The 13,815-nt window shown below is 36.0% G+C and overlaps 1 protein-coding gene across 1 annotated transcript in view; it reads right to left on the reverse strand.

Annotated features, from left to right (window-relative positions):
- Positions 1 to 13,815, reverse strand: part of ADAMTS20 (ADAM metallopeptidase with thrombospondin type 1 motif 20) — a 223,736-nt gene that overhangs the window by 24,169 nt on the left and 185,752 nt on the right. The window contains exon 32 of the mRNA XM_066258150.1: positions 117 to 317. Within this exon, the coding sequence (XP_066114247.1) occupies positions 117 to 317 (201 nt within the window). The remainder of the gene's footprint in view (positions 1 to 116; positions 318 to 13,815) is intronic.

Raw genomic sequence — 13,815 nt, forward strand, 5'->3', positions numbered from 1 at the left:
TTTAGGCAACAATGGTATGAAACAATTCTGGGAACTAGTTAGATATGCAGATACTTAGGCATCCCACACCTAGAATTCTCATTCAGAAGGTTTTCAGTTCATAATTATATACTGACCTTGCTCCATTTACCAACTTTCCAAGTGGCCATATGCAAACAGCTCTTAAAATTGCATTTGTAAACCTGAGGTGAAGGCAGAACAGGACATTCTCGATAGTCTATAGGCCAAAGCTGTTGGAGCTTATATAGCTCAGTAGAACGAATCTCAATGCAATATGTAACTCTCTGTCGGTAACTAAATCCACAGTTACCAGCACACTGAAAAAGAATTACAAGTGGAGACAATATTCTTAACTTAAACAGGGCCTAATTTTACCAGGTATATGCATATACATACATACATATATATACACATAAATATATAAATATAAATATGCACATACACATAATATGAATGTTATCCCCACAATAATACTATTCATTAGCTTCACTTACAGATGAGTAAACAAAGGATAAGAGACACTAGATAACTTTCCCAGAATTGTACCAATAAATGCAAAGATTCATATGTCCATAGCCAGGCTAGATTGTCTGTTTGTGGTGCCTGTGTCTTTTTTTACCTATTATCCTATTAAGTCCATCTGAATTGAATGAAAATTTATATCCCAAAAGGCACAGCTTTGGAGAAACAAAAGCTATGTAAAGGTTCTTACCTGAAATAGGGTACATTTGTTAGGGAACAGCAGAGTACTGACCAGTGAGTACATACACGTGAGGACACCAACTGAGGCCAAGGAATGAACCAATCAAAAGACATAGAAGTTACTCCATCTGGTACTCACATGGGATCAGATATAGTCTGGTCCCTCTAGTCCAGTGGTCGGCAAACTCATTAGTCAACAAAGCCAAATATCAACAGTACAACAATTGAAATTTCTTTTGAGAGCTAAATTTTTTAAACTTAAACTATATAGGTAGGTATATTCCTTATCAAGGTAGTGCCTGCACGTGGTATTTTGTGAAAGAGCTGCATGTGGCTTGCGAGCCGCAGCTTGCTGACCAGGGCTCTAGCCAAACTGGCAAATCTTATATACATATATTCTACAATCTGTAGCATACTCAGAAGGGTCTTGGTACCATAAAGGGGAATAAATTAACCCTAGGCTAAACAAGGCACTGATATCTGTAACAAACCTAAAGATTAAGACAAGAAAAGATCAAACTGCTTCCAGACAGAATAACTACATTCTAGAACAAAGATCAAAATATATGTATCAAAAAAAATCCAGTAACTGAAAAGATAAAATTCATAATGTCTGACATGCAATAAAAAGTTAACTGGCATACAAAGAAGCAAGAAAATATAGCCCATAAAAAGGAGAAAAATTCATCTACCAAAACACACCCAGAGGGGTGAGTAAATTGACAAAGGACCTCTGAAAATTTTTTCCTTCATAAAAGCAATGAGAAAACTGGCAAGATTTGTCAGAATTAACTTTTTCAGAACTCTGGAAATTAACCAAAGGCTTGAAGCAATCTAGGAAGCATTTATTCAATAAACAAGGCTGGATCTCAGAAGAAGGAGCTTGGTCATGGTTTAATTTGTCCTATGCCCATTCTCCCTCACCAGCTCCATAGTAGCTTTGAAAATCAAAAACCCTGCAAATATGGTGGAACCAGCAGCCTGGCAGCCACCACAGGGACAGAACAAGGTTGGACATCTTTCAAAGGTTCCATTGCAGAGACATGTCTTTATTTGAACTGTTTGGTGGATTTTTAGATGACCCCACTCGCAAGGCTGTCTTTATTCAACTTAACTAGAACTTACCCACTATTAAAAATCTTTTTTCTCCAGGGACATTTGTTGAATTGTTGAATTAAAGACCATTATTTAATTCTGCAGCTTCCAGAGGAGGTAGATCACACTTGGGGAAAAACAATAGGCTAGCTAGCCAAAAATAGAACTTAAAAGGAAAAGCTGGGGAATGAGATGTTCATGAGAGCTTTGAAAAGCTTCAATATATTCATAGGACGCTATAGAAGGCCAGGGACAGGCATAGGGTTGTGTACATGTCCAGGACTGTACACATGCTCAAGAAACCTCTGAAAATGGCCTCCTACACTTTCACCTCTGGCCAAAGTCAAGGCTCTGTATAAGTAGGACCTTAGGTTAAAGAAGAGTTGTCACTTGCCTGATTGATTGATAAAGGTTCCTACTCAAGCACACAGAAGCACCCGGCAAAGGTTGGAGATCATTGGCTCCAGGTAGCTAAGGGAATCACTGTCCAATCATCAACTGAAAACTAATCAAGCAGAGCCTCCAGTGACTATGTATGATAAATAATTAAGTGAATTCCAGAAAGTTACTAAACAAACAGACAATAACAAACAGCAACAATATTAAATCCTGGGGGTTGGGGGGCATAATCTGCATAGACCCCTAACAAGTAGAGATTGAATTCATAATCAAAAAGCTTGCCCTGGCCCATTGGCTCAGCAGTAGAGCATCGGCCCAGCATGTGGAAGTCCCAGGTTCAATTCTCAGTCATGGCACACAGGAGAAGCACACATATGCTTCTCCACCCTTCCCCCTTCTCCTTCCTCTCTGTCTCTCTCTTCCCCTCCCACAGCCAAGGCTCCATCCATTGCTGCAAAGTTGGCCCGGGCACTGAGGATGGCTCCATAGCCTCTGCCTCAGGTACTAGAATGGCTCCAGCCACAATGGAGCAATGCCCCAGATGGGCAGAGCATCGCCCCCTGGTGGGCATGCCAGGTGGATCCTGGTTGGGCACATGCGGGAGACTGTCTGACTGCCTCCCTGCTTCTAACTTTGGAAAAATACAAAAAATAAAAATCAAAATTAAAAAACTTCATAAAAGGAAAAACCAGAGCTTCACTGGTGAAGTGCACCAAATGCTTAAAGAACCCTTTTTTCAAAACTCTTCCAAAGAAAGAAGAGTAAGGAACATTCTTAATTCATCCTATGAGGCCAGTATTTCCCTCATACCTAAACCAAGCAAAGACATCATGTTATAGTAATATGTTATAGTAATTAAATATATAAAAATAATTAAAATATGGAAGATATATAGAAATGTTAGGATATAATACTAAAAGCAATTAAGGAAAGTGAATAAGGCTATGCCATCTGGAAGGAATTAATCTAGTATGTACAGATAACATAGGCAGACTCTGTCTTTTGCTCAGGGCCCAGTTATTGTGTGTGTAAAGTTATATATAGATAAAAAGTGGTTTGATGTCATCACTCTGTAGGTTAACATAAACAAGAAGCTTCCCTAGGAACATCTTAAAAGTGGCTTGATGTGACATTTTGGTAGATTACCATAAGAAGGGCTCCCTGTGAGGAACTTCCAAAAAGCTGGTTTGGGGTGATAATTCTGTAGATTGTCACCTATTTCTGGCATAGGCCAGAAAAACTACTAAAGCTAAGGGGCTCACCTGCTGTGGTAGTTGCCCAGACTCCAACCTTGAACTTGGTCTGTCTCCACGCTGCTCTGACCAAGGACAGCCAAAAGGAGCATGATGACAGGGGCCCTTTAAGCTGTACCCAGGCAAGCCAAAATGATTTTTGAGTAATAAATTGCCTGTGTGAGTCTTGCAACTAACTTGTGTGTTGGTCATGTCTTTCCTCTGGTGGCAGTTGGTCTCAGCACTGATAAGCAGAATCCTCACAGCCACCTCAAGAGTAGTCTCAAAGAGGCTGCCAGCCCTACTGTTAAGCTGGAGTGTCCCACTGTGCAGGGAAGTTGAATTGAGGATGACTGATCAATTTAGAGCCCGGGCTCTACTGGTATACATCACATAAAAACTACAGACCAATATCTCTTATGAATATAGATGCAAAAATTTCCAGAAACACACAAAAAGGATTGTACACCATGACCAACTAAGATTTTTTTTACAGGAATGTAAGATCATTTCTATATGAAAATGTAAGATTATTTTCTATATGAAAATAAATTAATGGAATGCATTTATTCTTCTTATAGAATAATAGGTGAAAACCACATCAGGATCTCAAGAAATGAAGAAAAAGCATTTGATAAAATACAGCACATATCATGAGGTAAACACTAAGCAAAACAGAAATAGAAGGGTACTGATTAAGGGAATCTACAAAAAAAAAATCTATAATTAACATATTTACGTGTGAAAACTGAAAGCTTTTTTCTAACAAGCAGAAATAAGACCAGAATATTTGTTTACACCACATCTATTCAACATTGTTTGATTAAACATTGTTCTAAAGGTTCTGGCCTGGGCAATTAGGCAAGAAAAAGAAGTGAGAGGCACCTAGAATTAAAAGAATTAAAATTATCTGTATTTGCAGATAGCATACTTTTGTGTTCAGAAAGTTCTAAATAATCCACACACAAATAAGAATTAGGTCCAATAAATGTGTTCAACATGCAAAAATCAATTCTATCTCTATTTTACATTAGCTGTGGCCAATCATAAAATGAAATTAAGTGTATAATTCCATTTATAAAAGCAAAAAGAACTAAGTATTTAGGAATAAACTTAACAAAAGAAGTGGAAATTCATTTGTACATTTAAAACTATAAAACATCCTCTCATAGTATACCCATGCCAGAGTAAACTGCAGCCTTGAACCATTGCCTGGCTGCCTTACCTGTGGGCTGTGAGCACTGAAGAGGTTGTACAGTGTAAAAAAGAAAAAAAAAAAAACTACAAAACAACCTTGAAAGAACTTAATAAGACCTAGGTAAGCAGAAAGACACTTTATGTTCATGGATTGAAAGACTTAAGACCTTTTTCAAATTGCTCAGGATCCAATGCAATCTCTAACAAAATCCCAGCTGGCTTTTACACAGAATATGACAAGTTGATGCTAAAATTAATCAGGAAATGTAGGGGACAAAGAATAACCAAATAATCTTGAAAAGGAACAACAAAGTTGGTTGCCTCACACTTCCTGGTTTTAAAACTGACTATAAAACTACTGTAATGAAGACTGTGGTAATGATATTAGGATAGAAATATAGATCAGGAATTGAACTAAATTTAGAAATAAACCCATATATTTATGACCCATGATTTTTGACAAGGATGCTAAGATAATTCAATAAGGAAACAGTCTTACACAAATTGAGTTGAGATAACTGGGTAGCCACATGCAAATTGTTAAGTTAGATCCCACCTCACATCATATACAAAAATGAATTTGAAATGTATCAAAGACCTAAATGTAAGAGCTAAAATGATAAATTTCTTAAAATAAAATATAGGCATGAATTGTGACCTTTAATAGTAGTTTTTTCAGATATGATACCTAAGTACAAGCAACCTAAAACAATAGGTAAATTTGACTTTATCAAAATTAAGAAAATTTGTGCATAAAAGACACTACCAAGAAAGTGAAAGGCAACCCACAGAATGGGAGAAAATATTGCAAATCAAGTAACTGATAGAACTTGCTACCCAAAAATCTATAATTACAACTTAACAATAAAAAGATAAATCACCCAACTTTAAAAAAAGGCAAAAGATTTGAAAAGGTATTTCTCCAAAGAAGATATACAAATACCTAAACAGCACATAATAAGATGCTCAATATCTTTAGTTCATAGATAAATTGCAATAGAAACATACACCATTCACACCCACTCAAATGGGTATGCTCAAAATGGTGGACTCTAACAAGTGTTGATGAGGATATGGAGAAATCTGAATCCTCATACATTTCTGGTGGGAATGCAAAGTGGTGCAACAATTGTGGAAAACGGTTTGGAGTTTCCTCAAAAAATCAAACATAGAACTATCATAGTACCTGGTAATTCCACTACTACTAGCTATATGTTCAAAAGAATTGAAAACATATATGCACACAAAATCTTGTACACAAATATTCTTAACAGCATTATTCATCATAGTCAAAACATAAGCCAACCGAAATGTCCATCAACTTAATGTACAAAATGTATTATAGCCTTCCAATGGAGTCTACTCATTCACAAAATGGAATGAATTACTGATAAATTCTATAATATGGATGAACTTTAAAAATATTATGCTAAGTGAAAGTTGCCAGATACAAAATGTCACATATTATATAGTTCCATGTATACAAAATATCTAGAACAGGCAAATCCATAGAGGCAAAAACCTGGTTATCTGGGGTTGGGGGAAGGACAAAATGTGGAGTGACTACTAATGGGTATGAAGTTTCTTTCTGGGGTGATAAAATGTTCTAGCATTAGATCATGGTAATGGTTGTACAACTTGTAACTATACAGTGGTACCTTGACACATGAGTTTAATTTGTTTCATGGCCAAGCTCATGACTCATTTTGCACGTTTGTCAAACTGAATTTCTCTGTTTAAATTAATGAGAATGCAATTAATCCATTCCAGCCCCCAAAAACCATACTAAATTTTTATTTTATATGCTTTTAAATAAGAAAATGTACTTTATAAATAACAAATACATTATACACACACACACACACACACACACACACACACACACACACACACACAAGAGAGAATGTAAAAAAGTAAACTGGTTTATAAAGTGTATTTACCTTCAAGGTCAGGTGAAGATGCTGGTGGAGGGGAGGAGACTGGCAGAGGAGGTTTTCATTTCATGTGATATCGCTTAACATAACTTACTCTCTACACACTTAACACTACATTTAATTGCAAAGTTTAACTTACACACTACTTATGATATGTAACTTTATTGCTAAACTTAATTGCTATTTTTTTTACTTTGCTTAATTATCATTGTGTGGCTTCCTTCTCCTTCCCTTTCTCCTTCTCTGCTATTTTTTTTTAATAAATTTTTATTAATGTTAATGGGATGACATTAATATTTCAGGGTACATATATTCAAAGAAAACATGTCTAGGTTATCTTGTCATTATTATGTTGCATACCCCTCACCCAGAGTCAGATTGTCCTCCGTCACCCTTTGTCTAGTTTTCTCTGTGCCCCTCCCCCTCCCCCTAACTCTCTCCCTCCCTCCCTCCTGCGTCCTCCCTCCCCCCACCCCTGGTAACCACCACTCTCTTGTCCATGTCTCTTAGTCTCGTTTTTATATTCCACCAATGTATGGAATCATGTAGTTCTTGTTTTTTTTCTGATTTACTTATTTCACTCCGTATGATGTTATCAAGATCCCACCATTTTGCTGTAAATGATCTGATGTCATCATTTCTTATGGCTGAGTAGTATTCCATAGTGTATATGTGCCACATCTTCTTTATCCAGTCTTCTATTGAAGGGCTTTTTGGTTGTTTCCATGTCTTGGCCACTGTGAACAGTGCTGCAATGAACATAGGGCTACATGTGTCTTTACGTATCAATGATTCTGAGGTTTTGGGGTATATACCCAGTAGAGGGATTGCAGGGTCATAAGGTAGTTCTATTTGCAGTTTTTTGAGGAACCACCATACTTTCCTCCATAATGGTTGTACTACTTTACATTCCCACCAACAGTGTATGAGGGTTCCTTTTTCTCCGCAGCCTCTCCAACACTTGCTATTACCCGTCTTGTTGATAATAGCTAATCTAACAGGGGTGAGGTGGTATCTCATTGTAGTTTTGATTTGCATTTCTCTAATAACTAATGAAGCTGAGCATCTTTTCATATATCTGTTGGCCATTTGTATCTCTTCCTGGGAGAAGTGTCTGTTCATGTCCTCTTCCCATTTTTTTATTGGATTGTTTGTTTGTTTGTTGTTGAGTTTTATGAGTTCTTTGTAAATTTTGGATATTAGGCCCTTATCTGAGCTATTGTTTGAAAATATCAGTTCCCATTTAGTTGGCTGTCTGTTTATTTTGGTATCGGTTTCTCTTGCTGAGCAAAAACTTTTTATTCTGATGTAGTCCCATTCATTTATCTTTGCCTTCACTTCTCTTGCCATTGGAGTCAAGTTCATAAAATGTTCTTTAAAACCCAGGTCCATGATTTTAGTACCTATGTCTTCTTCTATGTACTTTATTGTTTCAGATCTTATATTTAGGTTTTGATCCATTTTGAATTCATTTTAGTACACGGGGACAGGCTGTAGTCGAGTTTCATTCTTTTGCATGTGGCTTTCCAGTTTTCCCAACACCATTTGTTGAAGAGGCTTTCTTTTCTCCATTTTGCGTTGTTGGCCCCCTTATCAAAGATTATTTGACCATATATATGTGGTTTTATTTCTGGGCTTTCTATTCTGTTCCATTGGTCTGAGTGTCTATTTTTCTGCCAATACCATACAGTTTTGATTATTGTGGCCCTATAATATAGTTTAAAGTCAGGTATTGTAATGCCCCCAGCTTCATTATTTTTCCTTAGGATTGCTTTAGCTATTCGGGGTTTTTTATAGTTCCATATAAATCTTATGATTTTTTGTTCCATTTCTTTAAAAAATGTCATAGGAATTTTGATGGGAATTGCATTAAATTTATACATTACTTTGGGTAATATGGCCATTTTAATTATATTTACTCTTCCTATCCAAGAACAAGGAATATTTTTCCATCTCATTGTGTCTTTCTCTATTTCTCTTAGCAATGTCTTGTAGTTTTCGTTATAGAGGTCCTTTACATTCTTTGTTATGTTTATTCCAAGGTATTTTATTTTTTTTGTTGCAATCGTGAAGGGGATTATTTTTTTGAGTTCGTTTTCTAATATTTCATTGTTGGCATATAGAAAGGCTATGGACTTTTGTATGTTGATTTTGTATCCTGCGACCTTACTGTATTGGTTTATTGTTTCTAGTAATTTTTTTGTGGAGTCCTTTGGGTTTACGATGTATAGGATCATATCATCAGCAAAAAGTGATACCTTTACTTCTTCTTTTCCGATATGGATGCCTTTTATTTCTTTGTCTTGTCAGATTGCTCTGGCCAGAACTTCTAGCACCACGTTAAATAAGAGTGGAGAGAGTGGACAACCCTGTCTTGTTCCTGATTTAAGGTGGAAAGTCCTCAGTTTTACGCCATTTAATATGATGTTGGCTGATGGTTTATCATATATGGCCTTTATCATGTTGAGATATTTTCCTTCTATACCCATTTTGTTGAGAGTCTTAAACATAAAATTGTGTTGTATTTTATCGAAAGCCTTTTCTGCGTCCATTGATAAGATCATGTGGTTTTTGTTCTTTGTTTTGTTGATATGGTGTATTACGTTAACCGTTTTACGTATGTTGAACCATCCTTGAGATTCTGGGATGAATCCCACTTGATCATGATGTATTATTTTTTTAATATATTGTTGTATTCGATTTGCCAGTATTTTGTTTAGTATTTTAGCATCTGTATTCATTAGAGATATTGGTCTGTAGTTTTCTTTCTTTGTGCCATCCTTGCCTGGTTTTGGTATGAGGGTTATGTTGGCCTCATAAAATGTGTTTGGAAGTATTGCTTCTTCTTCAATTTTTTGGAAGACTTTGAGTAGAATAGGAACCAAGTCTTCTTTGAATGTTTGATAGAATTCACTAGTATAACCGTTTGGGCCTGGACTTTTATTTTTGAGGAGGTTTTTAATAGTTTTTTCTATTTCCTCCCTGCTGATTGGTCTGTTTAGGTTTTCTGCTTCTTCATGACTCAGTTTAGGAAGGTTGTATTGTTCTAGGAATTTATCCATTTCTTCTAGATTGTTGTATTTGGTGGCATATAGTTTTTCATAGTATTCTACAATAATTCTTTGTATATCTATGATGTCTGTGGTGATTTCTCCTCTTTCATTTTGGATTTTATTTATTTGAGTCCTGTGTCTTTTTTCCTTGGTGAGGCTTGCCAAGGGTTTGTCGATTTTGTTGATCTTTTCAAAGAACCAGCTCCTTGTTTTATTGATTTTTTCTATAGTCTTTCTGTTCTCTATTTCGTTTATTTCTGCTCTGATTTTTATTATCTCCTTTCTTCGACTGGTTTTGGGTTGTCTTTGTTCTTCTTTTTCTAGCTCCTTAAGGTGTGAAGTTAAGTGGTTTACTTCGGCTCTCTCTTGTTTGTTCATATAGGCCTGAAGTGATATGAACTTTCCTCTTATTACTGCTTTTGCTGCATCCCAGAGATTCTGATATGTTGTATTTTCATTTTCATTTGTCTGTATATATCTTTTGATCTCTGCACTTATTTCTTCTTTGACCCATTCATTTTTTAGAAGTATGTTGTTTAGTTTCCATAATTTTGTGGGTTTTTCCTCCTCTTTTTTACAGTTGAATTCTAGTTTCAAGGCTTTATGATCAGAAAAAATGCTTGGTACAATTTCAATTTTTCTAAATTTGCTGATATTGTCTTTGTGGCCCAACATATGGTCAATTCTTGAGAATGTTCCATGTACACTAGAGAAAAATGTATACTCTGTTGCTTTGGGATGAAATGTCCTGTAGATGTCTATCATATCCAGGTGTTGTAGTATTTCATTTAAGGCCACTATATCTTTATTGATTCTCTGTTTGGATGACCGATCTAGAGCCGTCAGCGGTGTATTGAGGTCTCCAAGTATGATTGTATTTTTGTCAGTTTTTGTTTTAAGGTCAATAAGTAGCTGTCTTATATATTTTGGTGCTCCTTGGTTTGGTGCATATATATTAAGGATTGTTATGTCTTCTTGATTCAGTGTCCCCTTAATCATTATGAAATGACCATTTTTGTCTCTGAGTACTTTTTTTGTCTTATAGTCAGCATTATCAGATATGAGTATTGCTACACCTGCTTTTTTTTGGGTGTTGTTTGCTTGGAGTATTGTTTTCCAGCCTTTCACTTTGAATTTGTTTTTATCCTTGTTGCTTAGATGAGTTTCTTGTAGGCAGCATACAGTTGGATTTTCTTTTTTAATCCATTCTGCTACTCTGTGTCTTTTTATTGGTAAGTTTAATCCATTTACATTTAGTGTAATTATTGACACTTGTGGGTTCCCTATTGCCATTTTATAAATTGCTTTCTGTTAGTTTTGTATCTTGTATGATTCTTCTCTTTTGTTTTTCTATCGTTTGTTTTTGTTTGTTTGTATTCCATACTTCTTTCTTCTGTTGCTACCTTTTTTAAGTCAAGTGTTTTTGTGGTGGTTTTTTCAAGGGTGGTTACCATTAAGTAATGAAAAGGGTACCTACCATATTCATTGTAGTACCCTTTCTTATGAGTATTTCTGCGCTTCATCGTCCTTTGCTACTGTTAATCTTCATCCTTTCTCCCCCTTTTTTTCTTTTGTTGTCACAGTTTAAGTTTGGTTTTATTGTTTTCTTGGTGGAGCTGTTACTTGTGGTTTTGTTTTCTTTTGTTCTTTGAATCTGGTTGGAAAACCCCCTTTAGTATTTCCTGGAGTGGGGGCTTTCTGATGATAAATTCTCTCATCTTTTCTGTATTTGTGAATATTTTTATATCTCCTTCATACTTGAAGGATAGCTTTGATGGGTATAGTATTCTTGGCTGAAAGTTTCTCTCTTTCAGGGCTTTGAATATTGGGGTCCACTCTCTTCTAGCTTGTAGAGTTTCTGCTGAGAAGTCTGATGATAATCTAATAGGTCTTCCTTTATATGTTGTATTCTTCTTTTTCCTGGCTGCCTTGAGAATTTTTTCTTTGTCATTGGTTTGTGTCATCTTCATTATGATGTGCCTTGGAGTGGGTTTGTTGGGGTTAAGAAAACTCGGTGTTCTGTTTGCTTCTTGAATTTGAGGCTTTAGTTCTTTCTACAGGCTTGGGAAGTTCTCATCTATTATTTGTTTGAGTATATTCTCCATTCCATTTTCTTTCTCTTCTCCCTCTGATATACCTATTATTCTTATGTTATTCTTTCTGATGGAGTCAGACAATTCCTGTAGGGCTTTCTCGTTTTTTATTATTTTTGAGTCTCTTTCTTCTTCTCTCTGTTGTGCCTCAAGTTGCTTGTCTTCTATTTCACTAATCCTATCTTCTATCTGGGCTGTTCTATTAGCTAAGCTTGTTATCTCGTTTTTCAGTTCATGAATTGAGTTTTTCATTTCTGTTTGATTTGTTTTTATAGTTTCAATTTCCTTGGTAATATATTCTTTGTGATCGTTGAGTTGTTTTCTGATTTCCCTAAATTGCCTTTCTGTGTTTTCTTGTATATCTCTGAGTATTTTTAAGATTTCTATTTTAAATTCTCTGTCATTTGGCTCCAAGGCTTCCAGTATGTTAAATCTTTTCTCCATAGATCTTTCCACATCTATTTGTGTTACCTCTCTATCTTTTGTATCCATAATATTCGATTTCCTTTTTCTTATTGGCATCTGAAGGTGGTCTTGTTGATATTGTTAATTAGAATTAATAAAGAATAAAAAGGGGGAAAAAAAAAAGAAAAACACTCCACACTCAAAAAAAGTAATGATTTATTATTTTCCCCTTTTTTCTTTCTTCTCCTCCCCTCCTCTCACCTCTTTAGGTAAATATTGTGATGACCTGTGAATTATATTATGCTAAATGGAACAAAAACTGCCTATAACAGAGGGCCTGATTTGGGGTGAAGAGTTCAAGGGGCAAAAAAGGGAGTAGGGACCTACTAAATGCAAAAAAAAAAAAAAAAAAAAAAGGAGGATATCTTAGACAAGCATAAAATGATTTGCTTGTAAGTGATGGTCGACTAAGAGATATAGTGAGAGGGATAAGAGGGAAACTGAAAAAAGGAGAGAAAAAATAATATTTAAAGAAGAAAAAAATAAAAATAATAAGTAAAAATCTGTTGTATTAAGTGGAGTGAAGACTAAATACAATGGAGACTTTGGGTTGGGAGGAATGCTAGTGAGTTAAAAAGCAATGTAAAAAGTACCCAAAATGCCACAAAAACAAACAAACAATGGAAAACCAAAAACAAAAGCAGAAAATAAAAGAAAAAAAAAAAGAACAAACAACAACAACAACAAAAAAAAACTTGAGTCCCAAATTAAATAATTTGTTCGTGATTGAGGATTAAATGAGAGGAAAAGTAAAAGGAGAAAAGAAGGAACGAATAGAAAGGAAAAAATAAGAAAAAGAGAGAAACGAAGGAAGAAAAAAAGGAAAGGGGAAAAAAACAAAAAGAAATCAAAAGGGGAGAGAGTGAGAGTTAAGGGTTTTGGAGTGTAACCCTAAGGGAGAGTAAGGATGAAGAAAAGAAATAAAATGTAACACTCATGGGTAGTGTAGTTCAAGAAAAGGGTAGCATAAGATGGGCAGAGAATAAAAGGACCGAGATGGAGGAAATACAAATAAAGGCAATAAGAAAGAAGAGAGAAACAACAACAACAAAGAATTAGTGGAACAAGTTATAAAGTCTGTGGATTTTTCTTGATATTGAGAGGTTAACTTCTTCCTTTTTCTTTTCTCTCCCTCTTCCTGGTCGGTGACTCTGTACCCCAGGTTCTGCCCCTGTGTCACGCTTAGGTAGGGATTTGCAGTTGATGGGATTCTATGGCAATGTCATATAATTGGCTTTAGTCTCGCTGGTAGTCAAGGCTTGTTGGCGTTTGTAGAGTCCAACAATGAGAGAGAGTTTGCTTTCCTGGAGTTTCTCCCCTAGTCTCCCCTTTCTGAATTAGCAGCCTGGTGATCCAGCTATGAGGCTGCCACTGCTTCTGTCTGGGGAGTAAGAGGCTCAAAGAGCTGGGAAATCCCCACTCTATCCTCACTCAGCCCAAGGCTCTGGGTAAGGCTCTGGCAGTCAGAGCCTCCAGCGTAATCAGGTGGGGCTGGGAGTCAATTGTTGTCAAGGTGACTGTTCAGTGCCTACCATTCAGTTGGACCACTCAACCCAGGCTTTCCACACTTTGTAGCCTGTTTTGGCTGGAAAGAAGATGCACTATTCGCTGCTTGCTATATAGATCTTAATATCTGCCAAGTCCC

The sequence above is a fragment of the Saccopteryx bilineata genome, chromosome 2 (genome assembly GCF_036850765.1).
Source record: "Saccopteryx bilineata isolate mSacBil1 chromosome 2, mSacBil1_pri_phased_curated, whole genome shotgun sequence".
Taxonomy (NCBI): Eukaryota; Metazoa; Chordata; class Mammalia; order Chiroptera; family Emballonuridae; genus Saccopteryx; species Saccopteryx bilineata.